Below are 18,919 nucleotides of genomic sequence, written 5' to 3'. Positions count from 1 at the left end.
CTGCCTTGGCCTCCCAAAGTGCTGGGATTATAGGCATGAGAAACTGCGCCTGGCTGGAATAATCTTAAATTGTGAGTCCCCAAGTTATTTTTTCAGAAGGACCCTTCCAGATGCCAGAAACATCTTCACCAAGACTGGTGGCAGAACGACGCTCTCACCTGGTGAGCCCCCAAACCCTGCTGTATCTCCCTACCACTGTCCTTTGCCCTCACTGCTCTTTATCCTGAAGTAGTAAACTCCAACTTGTTTCTGTGGCTGCTCTGAACCATTTTCAACTGGAGATAAAATGAAAAGAAAAATGACAAAAACAAAAACAGGAACCCTTCAAACTTGAGTAAGAATGTGGTTTTCATGTATGCCTATTCTCTAGGCCCTCTGGAGGCTAAATTTTGAGGACATAAGCTGTGGCCATAGACCCAACCTAAATATTGACTGGGATTTTTTTTTTTTTTTTTTTTTTTACCTTCAATTCCAATGCGAATGTTTTTCAGGCCCCGTTCCTTTAACACTGTTTTTGCAACATCCCTATTCTCAATATATTTGAAGAATCTGTAGAGCTTGGAGCTATAAAGAACTGTAAAAGAAAAAATAGGGGTTAGGCACGGAGTAAAGACCTAAGAGGAAAGATAAGCTAACAGAATCAAACTAATGAAAGATATACTTGACCACTAATCCCAAATAATCCAGATGGATCAAAGATTAAATGTTAAATAATACATAAACCATAAGAGAAATTTTTATAGTCTCAGGGTGGGGACTTTCTGGGTACAACGTTAAACCTAGAAGTCATAAAAGCTGATGATTATAGAAATATAACATCTCTGCATAGCCTAAACTACCATTTACCAAAGCTAAAAAGACAACTGAATGAGAAAATATTTGCAACTCATAAAAGGCTAATTTCCTTAATTAGAAAGAGCTGCCACAAATAGAACTTTCACAAATCACTAAGTAAAAAACTAACAATCTGATTTTATAATGGGCAAAAGGCACAAACACCATTAACAAAAAAGGAAATTACAATGGCTCTTGAAAATTGATAAGGTTTTGGCTGGGTGTGGTGGCTCACACCTGTAATCCCAGCACTTTGGGAGGCTGAGGCAGGCAGATCAGTTGAAGTCAGGAGTTGGAGACCAGCCTGTCTAACTCGGTAAAACCCTGTCTCTACTAAAATTACAAAAATTAGGCGTCATGGTGGGTGCCTGTAATCCCAGCTACTTGGGAGGCTGAGTCTGGAGAAGCACTTGAACCTGGGAGGCGGGAAGTTGCAGTGAGCCGAGATCATGCCATTGCACTCCAGCCCGGCCAAGAGAAGGGAGATACCATCTCAAAAAAAAAAAAAAAAAAAAAAAAAAAAAAAAAAATTCAGCCTCACTCATGAAATAAGAAATGTAATTAAAACTCATGCCAATCATGAGATTCTGCAGTTTTTTACCTATTAAGAAAGTAGCAAAGATAAAAGTCTTTATTAAAAACACTTTTGGAGCCAGGCACAGTGGCTCACACCTGTAATCCCAACACTTTGGGTGGCAGATGCGGGAAGATGGCTTGAGGCCAGGAGTTTGAGACTAGCCTAGGCAAGGCAACATAGACCCTATTTCTACACACACACACACACAAATTAGCCAATCATGGTGGCACACACCTGCAGCCCAGGCTACTTGGAGGCTAAGGTGGGAGAATCACTTGAGACTAGGAGTTTGAGGCTGCGGTGAGCCATGGTTGCACCACTGTACTCCAGCCTGGGTGAAAGAGCAAGATTCTATCTGTAAAAAAATGTTTTCAAAAGCCACTGTTGGCCAGGCATGTGGCTCACGCCTACAATCCTAGCACTTGGGAGGCTGAGATGGGTGGATCACTCGACGTCAGGAATTTGAGACCAGCCTGGCCAATATGGTGAAACCCTGTTTCTACTACTAATACAAAAATTAGCCAGGCGTGGTGGCACACACCTGTAGTCCCAGCTACTTGGGAGGCTGAGGCATGAGAATCACTTGAACCTAGGAGGCAGGAGGACTCTGTCTCAAAAAAAAAAAGCCACTGTTTTGGTGAGGGGGTGGGAAACAAACCTGTCATGTATTGTTTTGTGAGTGTAAATTGGTACAGATTTTATGGAGCATAATTTGGCAACATCTATCAAAATTATAAAGGTACAATTTTTTTTTTTTTTTTGAGATGGAGTCTCGCTCTGTCACCCAGGCTATAGTGCAGTAGCGTGATCTCGGCTCACTGCAACATCCAACATCCACCTCCTGGGTTCAAGTGATTCTCCTGCCTCTCAGCCTCCTGAGTAGCTGGGATTACAGGCATGAGCCACCACGCCCAGCTAATTTTTGTATTTTTAATAGAAACGAGGTTTCACTATATTGGCAAGGGTGGTTGTGAACTCCTGACCTCAAGCAATCCGCCCACCTCAGCCTCCCAAAGTGCTGGGATTACAGGCATGAGCCACTGCGCCTGGCCAATAGTTTAAATGTCCAGTAATGGCTGGTTAAATCAATTATGGCACATTTGTGCAAGGGAATACTATAGAGCCCCAGAAAAAGAATGTCGAAGATTTTTTTTTTTTGAGACAGAGTCTCACGCTGTCACCTGGGCTGGAGTGCAATGGCGCGATCTCGGCTCACTGCAACCTCTGCCTCCCAGGTTCACCTAATTCTCCTGCCTCAGCCTCCTGAGTAGCTGGGACTACAGGCACGCACCACCATGCCTGGCTAATTTTTTGTATTTTTAGTAGAGACGGGCTTTTATTATGTTGGCCAGACTGGTCTCGAACTCCTGACCTCGTGATTCTCCCGCCTCGGCCTCCCAAAGTGCTGGGATTACAGGCGTGAGCCACTGCGCCCGCCCCATAATATCAAAGATTTTTGTTAACATATGGCACAGAACAGTGGTATAATATGGTACGTGAAAAAGGAGGAGAAAACAAGTAATTGGTTATCTATGTAGATTGAATATACTTGGAAGCCCGTAAAAGAAATTGAGAAGCAAAACTGGATATATGGGGCAGGAGTGAGAATAAGACTTTTCAGTGTATATCCTGTTATGTTTTTTGAATTGATTACCAATTCAAAAGGATTTTAAAATGAATTAAGAGAAGAATGACACCATCATTTAATGTGCTGCCTCAGTATCTTACACAATACGAGACACCAGAGAAAGAGTGAATGGTGTAACAACATTCCCTGTGTTCCCCAGCATAAAGGCTAGACCTGTATCACTAGGGATTTGTCATCCAGGTGAGTGTGCTCATCACAGGCTCAACATTGATATTCACATTGGTTCTAGGATCAAGCTGCTACTCCAGGTAGGGAGTTTCTTGCTGAAAACATCTACACCATGCCAGAAACTCCTACTTTGGGAATATTCCTCCCCCATTGGTGGAGGGTGGTCTTCATCCCAGTCCACAGAATCCTCATCCGTCAGCACAACAATGTGGCACTCTCGCTCTCCTTTCTTGGCACAGCCCACCATAATAGGCAAGATCAGCTCTTCGAGGTAGTGATCAAACTGCTTATGAGCACCGTCATTGGACAGTTCATGGAGTAAAGCACCTGCAGAGAGAAAATGTAGGTGAACATGCACATATTACTGGAGAGAAAAAGACTATGAGGGAATGGCTGTTATCACTGATGAGGTTCAGACAAGTGGCACATTTAAAGGCAAAGAGATTGTTTCCTGCTCCAAGGTGATAATTAAGCTTTGTTAAGGTATGTCTCCTATTCTACCACTCTTCAATTTACTCATGTTTAATAATCCTTGAGCATTCTGATAAGTTGGGGTTTTGTTGGACATACAAGGTCAGACCATAAATGTTAATTCTGTAAGAGATGAAATCATCATTTGTAGTACCTCTTCTGAAGATGGTTTGGATCCTGATTTCATGGAGTTAGAGTACCATAATAGAGGAATAATCTGAATTTTGGTGACACCAAAGGACTTACTCTAAATGTGTAATACACTCAGTAAGGAAATCACATGTATTTCATGTAACATGCAGGGAAATGTATCATGAAATTCAAAGAATAGTTATTTAAATAATTTCAGGAAGCCCAGGTAATAAGAGCATGGAATTTGCAGTCAGACAATCTGAGTTCTAATCCTAGTCTTAATGCCTAGAGCTCTGAACAAGCTGATTTCTTAAATGAGGTTATCACCCATCTTTCAGGATTGTTAAAGATTTATGGCCGGGCTCGGTGGCTCAAGCCTGTAATCCCAGCACTTTGGGAGGCCAAGACGGGCGGATCACGAGTTCAGGAGATCGAGACCATCCTGGCTAACACGGTGAAAACCCGTCTCTACTAAAAAATACGAAAAACTGGCCGGGCGCGGTGGCTCAAGCCTGTAATCCCAGCACTTTGGGAGGCCGAGGTGGGCGGATCACAAGGTCAGGAGATCGAGACCATCCTGGCTAACATAGTGAAACCCCGTCTCTACTAAAAAATACAAAAAACTAGCTGGGCGAGGTGGCGGGCACCTGTAGTCCCAGCTACTCGGGAGGCTGAGGCAGGAGAATGGCGTGAACCCGGGAGACAGAGCTTGCAGTGAGCTGAGATCTGGCCAGTGCACTCCAGCTTGGGTGACACAGCGAGACTCCGCCTCAAAAAAAAAAAAAAAAAAAATAAGAAAAACTAGCCGGGCGAGGTGGCGGGCGCCTGTAGTCCCAGCCACTCCAGAGGCTGAGGCAGGAGAATGGTGTAAACCCGGGAGGCAGAGCTTGCAGTGAGCTGAGATCCAGCCACTGCACTCCAGCCTGGGCGACAGAGCGAGACTCCGTCTCAAAAAAAAAAAAAAAAAAAGATTTAAGCAAGTCCGTATCTATAAAGCACTTAGCAAACACTAAGTTAATAATTATAGGCTGGGCGCAGTGGCTCACGCCTGTAACCTCAGCACTTTGGGAGGCCGAGGTGGCAGATCATTTGAGGTCAGGAGTTCGAGACCAGGCTGGCCAACATGGTGTAAACCCTATCTCTACTAAAAATACAAAAATTAGCCGGGCATGGTGGCATGCACCTGTAATCCCAGCTGCTCTGGCAGAAGAACTGCTTGAATCCAGGAGGTGGAGGCTGCAGCGAGCTGAGCTTGTGCCACTGCACTCCAGCCTGGGTGACAGAGCGAGACTCTGTCTCCAAAACAAAATAATAATAATAGCCAGGTGTGGTGGCATGTACCTGTAGTCCCAGCTACTCAGGAGGCTGAGGTGGGAGGACTGCTTGAGGCCAGGAGTTTGAGACCAGCCTGAGCAACATAGCAGCAAGACCCCATCTCAAATCTAAAAAAAAAAAAGGCAATATAATGATCAGGAGAACCTGGCCAATTTGTGCTATTTGACTTTATTAGTGAACTGTTCCTCATGTTGGACAATCAGTATCCTTGTTTGTTAGAGTTGAGACACCAAAGTCCCAAGAGGGAAGCTGTCAGCTTGGTCTCCCACGGGTCAAGCTCCATTTAGAAACTACTATCTGTTTTCCTTTGTCTGCTCCAGTTCCTCACAGTGCTTTGAACCAAAAGAGGAAAAGGGTTAGTTAGTATCACATCTCTGCCTCTGCAGAAGATTTTCAACCTACACGTGAAACTCCTTCTGTTTAATAATAGAAAATGTCAGCTGGGCTTGGTGGCTCATGCCTGTAATCCCAGCACTTTGGGAGGCCAAGGCGGGCGGCTCACCTGAGGTCAGGAGTTCAAAACCAGCCCGGCCAAAATGGCAAAACCCTGACTCTACTAAAAATACAAAAATTAGAAAGGCGTGGTGACAGGCGTATGTAATTCCAGCTACTCGGGAGGCTGAGGCAGGGAGATTCCCTTGAACCTGGGAGGTGGAGGTTGCGGTGAGCCGAGATCACGCCACTGCACTCCAGCCTTGGCGACAGAGCGAGACTGTCTCAAAAAAAAAAAAAAAAAAAAAATCAGTGACTACAAGAAAACACAAAGTTCAGCTGCTTAAGTGCAGCTGGCGGCTGCTCCTGTACTTACTCAGATCTTGACATCGGATAGTGTTGAAATCAAAATTAATGCAGAGATAATCACATGTATCTCTAAGATCTGGGATAGAGATGCCATCAGGACAATTGATGATACCGGTTTTGTAATAATCCTGTAAATAGATTAGGAAGAAAAAATGTAGGCAAAGAACAAGAAGAAAAAGTACTTCTTCATCCCTTATGCATTCCTGGTTCTGTTAAAGCAATGAGCTACCGGAATTATCACCAAATTGGATGATTCATTAGATGGCAAAACAGCTCCTGGCTATCTTGACTTGTTTAATCAGAACTTGGTAACTGATAGAGCTCACACACAAACAAGCAAAGACTTAAAAGTTACAGGAACAGAAAACAAAGGGAGAAAGGAAACAACTGGAAACCAGAGACCCTAAAGTCAATAACATAGTTGATGGAACTCTCAAGGCTATTGATCACACATGCCCCTGGGGAAGAGAATGTAACAAAAAAGGCTACCACACACCAGCACTGTGCGAAATACAGTTGCACTGATGCCTTCAGCAATCTCATACTCTCCCTTCTCATTGGGCCGAGTGAAGTTGTACTCTCTTCCTGGTCCAAACATCCTGAAAGATATCCAGGCAATAATGTTATCTTCTCCAGCATGATTCTTCACAGATGAGACTTCTCCCTTCTCCACCTCATTCTGGAAGACTCCATCCCACTCTCTCATGGTATAAATTAAAAACATAGCACTGGGACCCAATGCCTACAAGACAACTCAAGTCTTAGGAAACTCCCTTCAGACAGGAAAAGAAGGCAACTGCTTTAAGCATTTGTGTGCAAAGAAGAATGAAGGATCAAGTCCACCAAGTTCATCTGTAGTGCGTTTCTTTGGCAGTAAATGCAGTAAACAGCAACAGCAGAGGTGGCCAGTGGAAAATATCTGTGTGGAGATGGTGGCCTTTCATGCCCTCCCCACTGCCCAAGAACCTGCTTTTCTATACTGACAGCTCAGGAAGACAGCATCTAAGCTCCTTTTTATTCCTGTCTCCTCGTCTGTCAACATTGACCTATCTAATATGCCATTCATCAATATTTCTGAACTTTACTTTTCAACATCTCATCTTCTGTTAGATGCAGCTATGTTAATGCTTTCCTGGTATGTCTTAATAGTGGAGCTCTGGGGGGAAAATGGCCTTACTCAATACAAAGAATAACTAATGATGGGATTTTCAGATCAAGTAGAAGAGGGTAGGCATTAGGCTTATCAGCAGTTTACTGCATTTCAGAGAGACAGGCTTGCTGTTAGCATGAACTCAGAAGTCATGAGGGAACATGGAGGAGAGCTTTTCTTATTCGCCTCTCCCCATCCTTCCTCCCTCTGTCAGATCCCCTGCAGTCTAAATGACCCCATGACTTCCACTCCTGCTGCACTTCTGTGTATGAGCTGTGGAATGGTTAGATAACACAAAGGATAGGGCAGGCAGCTGCTGTCTTCAACCAGCCTAAGATTTGACTTCCCAATCAAATGGGGGCTTACTGCCATTTCCTTCCTTAAACTGCTGGGAAGTGTTGCTCTTCAGCTGTTCACAACTGTTGTCCTCCAGCCTGAACTGGCTGCTTTTCAAAGGTCTGAAAATGATTCCATTTCAGCCAGGCGCGGTGGCTCACGCCTGTAATCCCAGCACTTTGGGAGCCGAGGCACGTGGATCACGAGGTCAGGAGATGGAGACCATCCTGGCTAGCATGGTGAAACCCCATCTCTACTAAAAAAAAATATATAAAAAATTAGCCAGGCGAGGTGGTGGGCGCCTGTAGTCCCAGCTGTGCAGGAGGCTGAGGCAGGAGAATGGCGTGAACCCGGGAGACAGAGCTTGCAGTGAGCCGAGATTGTGCCACTGCACTCCAGCCTGGGTGACAGAGCAAGACTCTGTCTCAAAAACAAAAAAAAAAAAAAGAAAGAAAGAAAATGATTCAATTTTACATGCTTCCCAAGTAACTGTACCACACATAAGAAATCCATCTTGATAAAAGTAGCCTCCAAAGAATGCAGATGTTTTTCTGGAATGCTCTGGTTGAATGAAGTCTAGCTCAGAGAGCTTTGAATAAAAATAGTGAACATATTGTAAATATAATCCTCCCTATTTATCATCAGTAGGACTTCAGCTCAGGGTATTTAGTAATGGCATGGATCTGCATTAATCCATTCTCTTTCTCTCAGCTTCTCCCCTTGTGACTAGTGGCCCACATCTGTAAGCTCACTGGCTAGGCTCAGAAGTACTGTATATAATCACAGGACAGGTAGCCACAGAATAGAACAAATCTAAATAACTTACAGAATTTACGACCTTGCCAATTCAGCTGAATGAACCATACAGATAAAGAACCAGACTCTCTTCTTCATGGAACAACGCATTCCAAGATTCAGAAAACCAGTTTTACCCAAGAATCTATTACCCAGAAAACATTTGCCTTTCTTCTCTTGATCACTACTTTCAGAGGCAACATACCTAAAACAGCCAGCCTGCACTGAGAAACACTTTTTTCAGGGGGTAGGAATGCTGGTAATACCCACACTGAGAACAGGAATTCAAGCCTGATAAAAAAAATACAGGGCCAATCTGGAAAATGTGTTAATGTTCTACTTTTATCTTAATTCAGATGTTTAAGAAATATGTACACAGGTTTGGTTCTAATTAAAAAGTGGTTCACTGTGGCCAGGCACAGTGGCTCATGCCTGTAATCCCAGCATTCTGGGAGGCTGAGGTGGGCGGATCACGAGGTCAGTTCAAGACCAGCCTGACCAACATGGTGAAACCCTGTCTCTACTGAAAATACAAAAATTAGCCGGGTGTGGTGGCACATACCTGTAATCCCAGCTACTTGGGAGGCTGAGGCAGGAGAATTGCTTGAACCCGGGAGGCGGAGGTTGCAGTGAGCCAAGATTGCACCACTGCCCTCCAGCCTCGGTGACAGAGCGAGACTCCATCTCAAAAAAAAAAAAAAAAAAAAAAAGTAGTTCACTGTGAATTTATATGTTCAAATACACATATATTTGAATAGCTGGATTCTATTTAGCCTATAATTCAATTAGTGTGATCGATTCGAATTTCTAACTCAGTTTAAATTAATTCAAAGTCCTGAGGTTAGATCTCTAAACAAAATAAAATCTACTTCTAAGTAGATGAAAATGATCAAAAGCCAAATCTACATGTATAATATCATTATTATTACTATTTTTACTCTTACCCCAATCTGCTCTTCCTTGGGTTAAGGTCTATGGTTGGCCAAAAAGACAATCTCTTAACTCCTAGCCCAGGCTCTGAGACTCCTTCCTGGACAGTTTTCCTTCTTAGTAGGCTATTTCCATTTCCTAAACTCTAACCTTAAAAATCTGAGGGCCAGAGATGGTTAAGAAGAGGATAAATCTGAATGAAGCAGCACAGAGAATGGACCATGAAGAATAAAGAGGGCAATCATGAAACAAACAACAAAGCAACTAGGTTTAAAGACTCCACTTAAAGATTACATTTCAAAAAACGTGAATAGTAATGGAAGCATTAGAAAATGACAGCATAGCATCTGTTGCCAAGCAGAAAACTTGCAATAGATGGCAGGGAAATGGTTTTCAGTAAAATGGCTTTGTTCTTGTGCCATGTAGAACATTTGCCTAATACTGTTTTTTATTTATTTATTTTAAAAAAGGGAGCAAGATTTAGGTCTCACCTTACCCCAGCATCTTTGACCTATGAAACTCTGAAAACATTACTTAGAGTGAATTTGTAGAGGAGCAGAGAATGAGATTTAGCAGGTTATTTTTTCATAGTTTCCAAATAGATTTTCTTCTGTGGGGCTCATTTTACTATACTGGCTTTGTAAATGAAGTACTCTCCCCACCCTGAAATACCAACACGTATTAGGCTTTTGCCAGCTTGCCTTCCCTTCACAAATGTATAAGGGCAGAAAAATAAAAATACAATGCCTTTTTTTTTTTTTTTTTTTTTTTGAGACGGAGTCTTGCTGTCGCCCAGGCTGGAGTGCAATGGTGCAGTCTCAGCTCACTGCAACCTCCACTTTCCGGGTTCAGGCAATTCTCCTGCCTCAGCCTCCCAAGTAGCAGCTGGGATTACAGGCACCTGCCACCACACCCAGCTAATTTTTGTATTTTTAGTAGAGATGGGGTTTCACCATGTTGGCCAGGCTGGTCTCAAACTCCCGACTTCAGGTGATCTGCCTGCCTCGACCTCCCAAAGTGCTCAGATTACAGGCATGAGCCACCACGCCCAGCCTATACAATGCTTTTTATTGTTATATCTAATGCAAGATAAACAGCAGGTATTTCCATTTATAGAGAACAGAGGGAATTTGGAAGAAAATTACCAGTTACCTTCCCAGCATGGTATCCGGATGAGCAGTGAAAATCTGTGGATTCACAACAAAACGTGTGCCATCTACAAGAAGCGTCACTTTCTCTGGTGCTTGGGAATGGGAATTACTGCCAAAGCCCACACTACTGTTTCCAAATCTTTCTGGAGCAATAAAAGGTTCATGGTTCCGTTTATTCCCACTTTGGAAGCAAGAACCTTTGATGTCTTCAGCAAGGGGCATTATGTGAGGGAACTGAAGATTTGCTGGCTGAGAGGCATAGTCAAGTGAGAGGTCTAAAAGAACATACAAAGAAACCAAAACAACTTGAGAGCAAAAGCCTTGAGAGAAAAACCCTATCTTCTTTAAAACAACAAGCAAACACACCAAAAAAACCCCAAATTTTAGGTGTTGACAGGCAAAAAACCTCTTTCCTACAGCTAGTAAAAAGCAAGCAAATAAACTAGAGACTCATATTGGATCTCCTCCAGGTACATGTGAGGGCTGGCGGAGGGAGGGGAAGAAGGCAGAATGCCCACACTTGAATATTATTTAAATTTTCTAAAGTAAACTATGTATATGGTTAAGAAAAACAGTAGAGAAGAATTTATGTGGGGGCCCATCAGTCTCCCCTGCTATTCCCTGTACCTTCCCTGGTGTTGATTCAGACGCATTTGCTTTTTACTTGTTTTCACTTCTATTGCTAAATAATACTTTTATATTTCCTGTGTTTTATTTAAGGAACCTGCTACTAATATGTGCCAAAACTATTCATTTTCAAATTCTTCAAAATTGTTTTAAAATTTATTTCCCAGAAGAGATAATGATAATCTTTAATTTTCCAATATATTACTTTTCCTAGAAATTCACAGTAAAAGGCATTTTCACTATGTACAGGAGAATCCTAACATCACCTACACTATTTTTTCAAAAAGGCAGGTCTTACTCTCAGCAGAGAAGTTCCAGTGCAAATGGCATTAGGATTCATTCGTAAAATCTGTTTCTCAGTATCACCAAAAAGCTGTTTTCTTTAAGCAATTAATTTAATTTTTTTTTTTTTTTTTTGAGATGGAGTCTCGCTGTCGCCCAGGCTGGAGTGCAGTCGTGCAGTCTCAGCTCACTGTAAGCTCTGCCTCCCAGGTTCACGCCATTCTCCTGCCTCAGCCTCCTGAGTAGCTGGGACTACAGGCGCCCGCCACCGCGCCAGGCTAATTTTTTGTATTTTTAGTAGAGACGGGGTTTCACTGTGGTCGCGATCTCCTGACCTTGTGATCCGCCCGCCTCGGCCTCCCAAAGTGCTGGGATTACAGGCATGAGCCACCGTGCCCGGCCAGTTAAGTTATTTAATTTTTCTACCTGGCCCATCATCTGTAAAATGAGGATAAATAATGTTCACTCCATCTACCTCACAGGGCTGTTTCAATTATAAACTGAAATTAAGGCTGTGAGAGCACTTAAAAATAGGCCCGGTGTGTGGCCTGCAAAGTGTTGGGATTACAGGTATGAGCCACCACACCCAGCCCTATTTTGTTTTAATGTAAAAAAGGTTTTTAATGAAAAATTCCAAACGTAGGGAAGCACAAACTTAATACATACACCCTATCACCTACATTTGGTAAGATTTGTTAACATTTTTCTACCTTTTCTTCAAGCCCTTTTTGAAAAAAAAAAAGAAAAAAATGTTATCAATACAACTGAATTATTCCCACCCGTCATGTTTATAAAATTTGTAAACAAATTCAGGAACATGATTAATGCCCATGACCTCTGGGAAATTAGTCTGATTTCCTACACTCAAGACAACCAAATAAATTGTTTGGCAGAGGACACTTAGTTTTTTTTCCCATTTGTTTGTAGATAAAAGGCAACAAAAATATAGACCAAAAACCTATTCAGAGTTCACATCCCATAGCTTCTCATACACTTTCAATGTGGTCTCATGTTTGCACACCAAAAGCTATGCTTCCAGGTAACCCACAGGCAAGCTTGTAGCAAGAAACACTTTGATCACCAGGATAGGCTTTCACACTTGAGGTGCTGTTTATTAAAAATGAAATAGATACCTGGGCCAGGCGCGGTGGCTCACACCTGTAATCCCAGCACTTTGGGAGGCCAAGGCGGGGGGATCGCGAGGTCAGGAGATCGAGACCATCCTGGCTAACACGGTGAAACCCCGTCTCTACTAAAAATACAAAAAATTAGCCAGGCGTGGTGGCGGGAGCTTGTAGTCCCAGCTACTCAGGAGGCTGAGGCAGGAGAATGGCGTGAACCCAGGAGGCGGAGCTTGCAGTGAGCCAAGATTGTGCCATTGCACTCCTGGGCGACAGAGCGAGACTCTGTCTCAAAAAAAAAAAAAAAAAAAGAAAGAAAGAAATAGATACCTGAATTACTAATTCAGTTCCTTATAATGCTTGATTTCTCCCCAATAATGAAGCAATTAAAATGGGTTTATTCCTAAACCCAAGGAAGAAACCTCAGGTTCTATCCTGCTTAAATGGGTGAGTAGGAAGAGAGACTCCTTGCATAAGTTCTCCCTAATGGATATGCTTTTCTGTCAGTTAATACACATATAGAAATCATCTCAGCCCACTACCTCCTAGCAATGTGAACCTGGGCAAGTTACCTAAGCTTTCTAAGCCTCAGTTTCCTCATCTGTAAAACAAGGATAATAGTTGTAAGGACTAATCTGGAGTAGAGTCAGCAAATTTTCCATAAAGGGCCACAAAGTAAGTATTTTAGGCTTGTGGTCAGTCTCTGCCACTACTGTAGCAGGAAGGCAGCCATAGACAATATGGACATGATGGCTGTTTCATTAAAATTTTATTTACAAAAACAGATTTGACCAGTTTGCCACCCCTGATCTAAAGAATGTATGTAAAGTTCCTAGTACAGTGAATGCTCAATAAATGGTAGTTGCTATTATTGGTGCTATTGTTTTACTTAAAAGTTAAAAAGAATCTCAGTTTATCAGGAGCTTTCACATCTATTAACTTGTTAATCTACTATTCTTGTGAGGTAGGAATAATTTTATTTTATTTTATTTTTTTTGAGACAGAGCCTCCCTCTCTTGCCCAGGCTGGAGTGCAGTGGTGTGATCTAGACTCACTGCAACCTCCGCCTCCCAGGATCGAGCGATTCTCGTGCCTCAGCCTCCCAAGTAGCTGAGATTACAGGCATCTGCCACCACGCCTGGCTAATTTTTGTGTTTTTAGTAGAGATGGGGGTTTTGCCACATTGGCCAGGCAGGCCTTGAAGTCCTGACCTCAAGTGATCCACTTGCTTTGGCCTCCCAAAGTGCTAGGATTACAGGTGTGAGCCACCGCACCGGGCCTAAATAGAATATTAATAGCTTTGTTTTCCAGATTAAGAATGTGAGGCGGCCGGGCGCGGTGGCTCAAGCCTGTAATCCCAGCACTTTGGGAGGCCGAGACGGGCGGATCGCGAGGTCAGGAGATCGAGACCATCCTGGCTAACATGATGAAACCCCGTCTCTACTAAAAAATACAAAAAACTAGCCGGGCGAGGTGGCGGGTGCCTGTAGTCCCAGCTACTCGGGAGGCTGAGGCAGGAGAATGGCGTAAAACCCGGGAAGCGGAGCTTGCAGTGAGCTGAGATCCGGCCACTGCACTCCAGCCCGGGTGACAGAGCGAGACTCCGCCTCAAAAAAAAAAAAAAAAAAAAAAAAGAATGTGAGGCTTGCCAGCCTGGGCAAAATGGTGAAACCCTGTCTCTACCAAAAATATAAAACATTAACTGGGTGTGGTGATACACACCTGTGGTCCCAGCTACTCATGAGGCTGAGGTGGGAGGATCACTTGAGCCTGGGAGGCAGAGCTGCAGTGAGCCAAGATCACGCCACTGCACTCCAACCTGGGTGACAGAGTGAGACTCCATCTCAAAAAAAAAGAAAAAAGAAAAAGCAGGGCTCAGAAAGACTGAGGATCTCATCCATGGTTACAACTAATAAGCAGCTGAGTTAGAAGTTGAATATGTCTTCTGACTCCAAACCTGTGGCTGTTTGTTTGCTTTAATACCATTATCACCACATTAGATGTGCTAGACTGATTAAATAAGTGGATATTTTCTGTGAAGGTCAGCTTTATATAATTGTGATATGCAAGCTAAGCAATTAATTGCGTAATTTATTTAGATTAAACACATTCATGCCTTCTGGGTAGAGCAGATGCTTTGGTATTGGAAAGCCCCCCAAATTAAGTCAAGAGCTAACCACTGTACCTTCATTCCTGGGACCTAGAGGATAAGTAAGATTATGAGGACCAGATGAAGCCAGGCTATTTGCTTCTTTTTCTTGAGCTGCAGCTGAAGTATCATCCACTAAGCAGCTGGCCTCCTGCCGCAATAACCTGTCACTGTCACTGCCACGGTGAACATTCATCCTTAGATTTTGAGTCCTGAACTGTCCGTTTGATCAGAGAGAAATCCTGGAACACAGGAATATGCATGATTTAGAACTCAAAAAACAGATTTCTAAGGACTTCCATGATATGAAAGCCAGACTAGAAAACTGACAGCTAGCATTCCTGTTCTCAGGAGAAACAGGCATCTTACACATTTTTGTGATTTTTAGATTAATAGGAATTGGGCTGATTTAAATGGTCTTTATCAAATCACTAAGAATGCAGATAAACTTGTTACCAGGGAATAATTTTATCCATGAACAGACATCAAATTCACTGACTTCGGCCACATTCATGATCAATTCTACATTAAATGGTGGTACAATAATTTTGTGGTATTCATATTACAGAGACATAGGGTAGCAGGGAGTTCAAATTTCAACTAAAGAAAACCTATGTTTTTCTAAATTGACAATATGCTTTTGCAACAATTAAGCACCAGGATATTAAAAAACAACACAACCTTAAAGCCAGTATGAGAATCATCTGAGCTGAAGAAAAAAGCTAATTCTGATTGTAGTGCTCAAGTTCTCCTTTTTTATCTCCCTTTTCTCTCTTTCACTTTGTATACCTTATGCTCAATCCCGAAACCCCACCTCAGAATCACACTGACTACAAAGCTAATCATGTCATTCATCTCTCTCGAAAGCAGTGCCAAGTCCCCATGACCAACACACACTATGTAACTGCCATGTGCAAGACCCCCAATGATCAGGCAGGATGGAGACGCCACAGCAGCCACAGAGGGGTCTTCATAACTTTCTGCTGGTTAATCATGCCCTGCAACCCCTCCATCCTCGATGGTGGCTAAACTACTCAAAATATTCCTGAAGTTCACTCTACTTAGCACTTTCACAGTTTACACTGTACAAGTTTCCACTGGCATTCTGGTGGAAGAATCATCTTCAATCATCAGTAATTTGTATGCATATGGATAACATGCGTAACAATATTTTAGGAAACAGGAAGCTCACTAAGGGCAGTAATGCATTTTAATACTCTGAATTTCCTGGCATACCAAGCATGTGGTAGGTGCCAATAAACATCTATAAAAAATAAACATAATATCTGTAATGTAAATTAAATTTTTAATCCCTTCATAATGTATATTAAAATATTTTTAGCATAAAATTGATCAGTTTATGCCCTGGTCCAAGTTTTCACTTAGATGAAATGTAAAAATGACCACTTTGATAAGATGGATAGAGGAATACGCCTGAAAATAAATCATGCTAAAGAAGAGATACTTTCAGTTGATGAAATCTTTCTCAGACAATGGCTCTTATAAAGCAAATTGAAGGGATAAAGTGAATGTATTGATAGAAAACCTTCAATGTGACTACAGCTTTTTTCACAATTATCCTTTCTTAAAAAAAAGTATTTATATTACAAAAATGCAGCCATTTAAAGTTGATGCTTGGCGACTGGTAAAGTCAAACAGAACCACCAATGCCTTCAAGTTTGGCTCAGATGTCAAAATCAAGTCTAGAGAGTAAGATAAAGAACGAGGTCCATGGAATTGGAAAGAACATTACCAAAGACGGTCTGCTTCTTTAATCTTAACTGGTTTTGAACCATAATGTTCCAATCTACTTACAGCTCCTCTAGCTGCTCAAGAACCAAGTTCAAACTTCTCTTTGTTGCACTCGAAAAGATCTCTTGAACCGATACACAATAAGCTTGACTAAGCCTGCCTCTTGAGAACTTGCATGGACTAGACTGTATAAACCACTTAATTTAATCTCATAATGTAAGAAAATCATTTTGTTATCATGGAATAAAAAATGTCCTAGTTTATAAAACCAGGGCTCCAAAATCAGTTTAATTTGTATATGGTGAATTAATAAATGGATGTACTTGGAGTTTAGCAGGGTAGGTATCACCAGTGAGGGAAAATAAAGTAACTTTCTCAGCACTTAAAAGGTATTGCATTTAATTAATTTTTATTGTAAGTAGTACACAAATATATTCCCAAGAAAACTCAAACCTTATAGATAATGCGAAAAAGGACCTTTTGATCATCATTCCCAATCCCAGTCATTTCTCCAAGTAACTATCATTACTTGGTATGAATCCTTTTAGACTTTATTAAAATGCATATTTATTATACAGATATACTGGGGAAAGCATATAGTTTTTTAAAAACACAAATTATACACTATATGCATCATTCTCATTCTGTAATGTTTTTCTAAATGTTCTTGAGAACCATCTACAATTGAAGATTGCGATCTAGTTCATTTGTTTTTAAGGGCTGTATAATATTCTATTAATACAATTTTACTCTCCTCCCTATGAATATTTAAGTTGTTTATAACAAACAAATGCTTTGATAAGTAAGATCAGAGTGTACTATGGAACTCCAAGAGAGGATTCAATTTGCAGAGTTTTCCCAAATGGATTTGGTTTCAGAATTTGTTTTTTCAAGAAATCCTTCAGGGCTGGGCGCAGTGGCTCACACCTGTAATCCCAGCACTTTGGGAGGCCAAGGTGGGCAGATCACAAGGTCAGGAGATTGAGACCATCCTGGCTAACACGGTGAAACCCCATCTCTATTAAAAATACAAAAAATTGTGGCCGGGCGCGGTGGCTCAAGCCTGTAATCCCAGCACTTTGGGAGGCCGAGACGGGCGGATCACGAGGTCAGGAGATCGAGACCATCCTGGCTAACACTGTGAAATCCCGTCTCTACTAAAAAATACAAAAAACTAGTCGGGCAAGGTGGCAGGCGCCTGTAGTCCCAGCTACTCGGGAGGCTGAGGCAGGAGAATGGCGTGAACTTGGGAGGCGGAGCTTGCGGTGAGCTGAGATCCCGCCACTGCACTCCAGCCCCGGCGACAGAGTGAGACTCCGTCTCAAAAAAAAAAAAAAAAAAAAAAAAAATTCCAAAAATACAAAAAATTACCCGGGCGTGGTGGGGGAGCACCTGTAGTCCCAGCTACTCAGGAGGCTGAGGCAGGAGAATGGCGTGAACCTGGGAGGTGGAGGTTGCAGTGAGCCAGCCTGGGTGAAAGTGCAAAACTCCGTGTGAAAAAAAAAAAAAAGAAAAGGAAGAAATCCTGAAGGATTTCTTCCTTTTTATTTTTTTCAGAGACAGAGTCTCTCACTCGTTGCACAGGCCAGAGTGCAATGGTGTGATCTCGGCTCACTGCAACCTCTACCTCCCAGGTTCACACCATGCTCCCGTCTCAGCCTCCCGAGTAGATGGGATTACAGTCACCCACCACCATACCCTGCTAATTTTTGTATTTTTAGTAGACACGAGGTTTCACCATGTTGGCCCGGCTGGTCTCAAACTCCTGACCTCAGGTGATCCACCTGCCTCAGCCTCCTAAAGTGCTGGGATTACAGGTGTGAGAGACCACGCCCAACCCAGGATTAATGTTTAATGGCACATACTTTCAGATAGCACCTAACCCAGCATTTCCCAAAGTCCCCTATAAACTCTATTTCCTCTAAAATCCCAGAATGGATGGAACAAAAATCTCTTGACCTGTGGAACCTAAGAAGCAAACTGACACCAAGTTCTTCAACAAACCAGAACAGGCAGTTTAAATATAATAGTAAGGTTCTATTCCCTTTCCAGCATGGATGCTTCATTCAACTTTGAAGGATATTTTCATGGCCTACCCTGGTTCACTTCTGTAGCCATTCCACAAATGAATCTTGGTCCTCAGAACGGATTGAAGGGGGGGAAAAAAAGAAAGAAAAAAAGGCAAGGCGCAGTGGTTCACATCTGTAATCTCAGAACTTTGGGAGGCCAAGGCAGGAGGATCTCTTGAGCCTGAGAGTTCAAGACCAGCCTGGGTAATACAGTAAGACCTCATCTCTAAAAAAAAATTTTAAAATTAGCCAGACGTGGTGGCGCATGCCTGTAGTCCCAGCTACTTGGGAGGCTGAGGCAGGAGGATGATTAAGCCCAGGAGGTCGAGGCTGTAGTGAGCTGTGATTTTACCACTGCACTCCAGCCTGAGCAGCAGAGCAAGACTCTGTTTCAAAAAAAAAAAAAAAAAAAAAAAGAGAAAGAAGAAAAGAAGCAAAACACAGCCAGGCACAGTGGCTCACCCCTGTCATCCCAGCACTTTGGGAGGCCGAGGCAGGCGGATCACGAGGTCAGGAGATTGAGACCATCCTGGCCAACATGGTGAAACCCTGTATCTACTAAAAATACAAAAATTAGCTGGGTGTGGTGGT

At 42.5% G+C, this 18,919-nt stretch overlaps 1 protein-coding gene across 4 annotated transcripts in view; it reads right to left on the bottom strand.

The window, feature by feature from the left end:
- Positions 1-18,919, bottom strand: part of KCTD20 (potassium channel tetramerization domain containing 20) — a 57,213-nt gene that overhangs the window by 4,045 nt on the left and 34,249 nt on the right. For 2 of the 4 annotated variants that reach the window (XM_030929031.1, XM_010389689.2), the window contains exons 2-7: positions 14,544-14,749; positions 10,330-10,603; positions 6,463-6,565; positions 5,974-6,094; positions 3,357-3,554; positions 464-574 (exon numbers count right to left, since the gene is read on the bottom strand). In XM_030929031.1, coding sequence (XP_030784891.1) covers positions 464-574; positions 3,357-3,554; positions 5,974-6,094; positions 6,463-6,565; positions 10,330-10,603; positions 14,544-14,703 — 967 coding nt within the window. In that variant the 5' untranslated portion in view covers positions 14,704-14,749. Of the gene's footprint in view, positions 1-463; positions 575-3,356; positions 3,555-5,973; positions 6,095-6,462; positions 6,566-7,482; positions 7,681-10,329; positions 10,604-14,543; positions 14,750-18,919 lie in introns of those variants that run through there. The other 2 variants (XM_030929032.1, XM_030929034.1) reach the window with 2 other exon arrangements.

This window comes from Rhinopithecus roxellana, chromosome 4 (assembly GCF_007565055.1).
Source record: "Rhinopithecus roxellana isolate Shanxi Qingling chromosome 4, ASM756505v1, whole genome shotgun sequence".
Classification (NCBI taxonomy): domain Eukaryota; kingdom Metazoa; phylum Chordata; class Mammalia; order Primates; family Cercopithecidae; genus Rhinopithecus; species Rhinopithecus roxellana.
The sequence above is the reverse complement of the archived record's forward strand: the minus strand, read 5'-3'. Positions and strand labels throughout refer to the sequence as shown.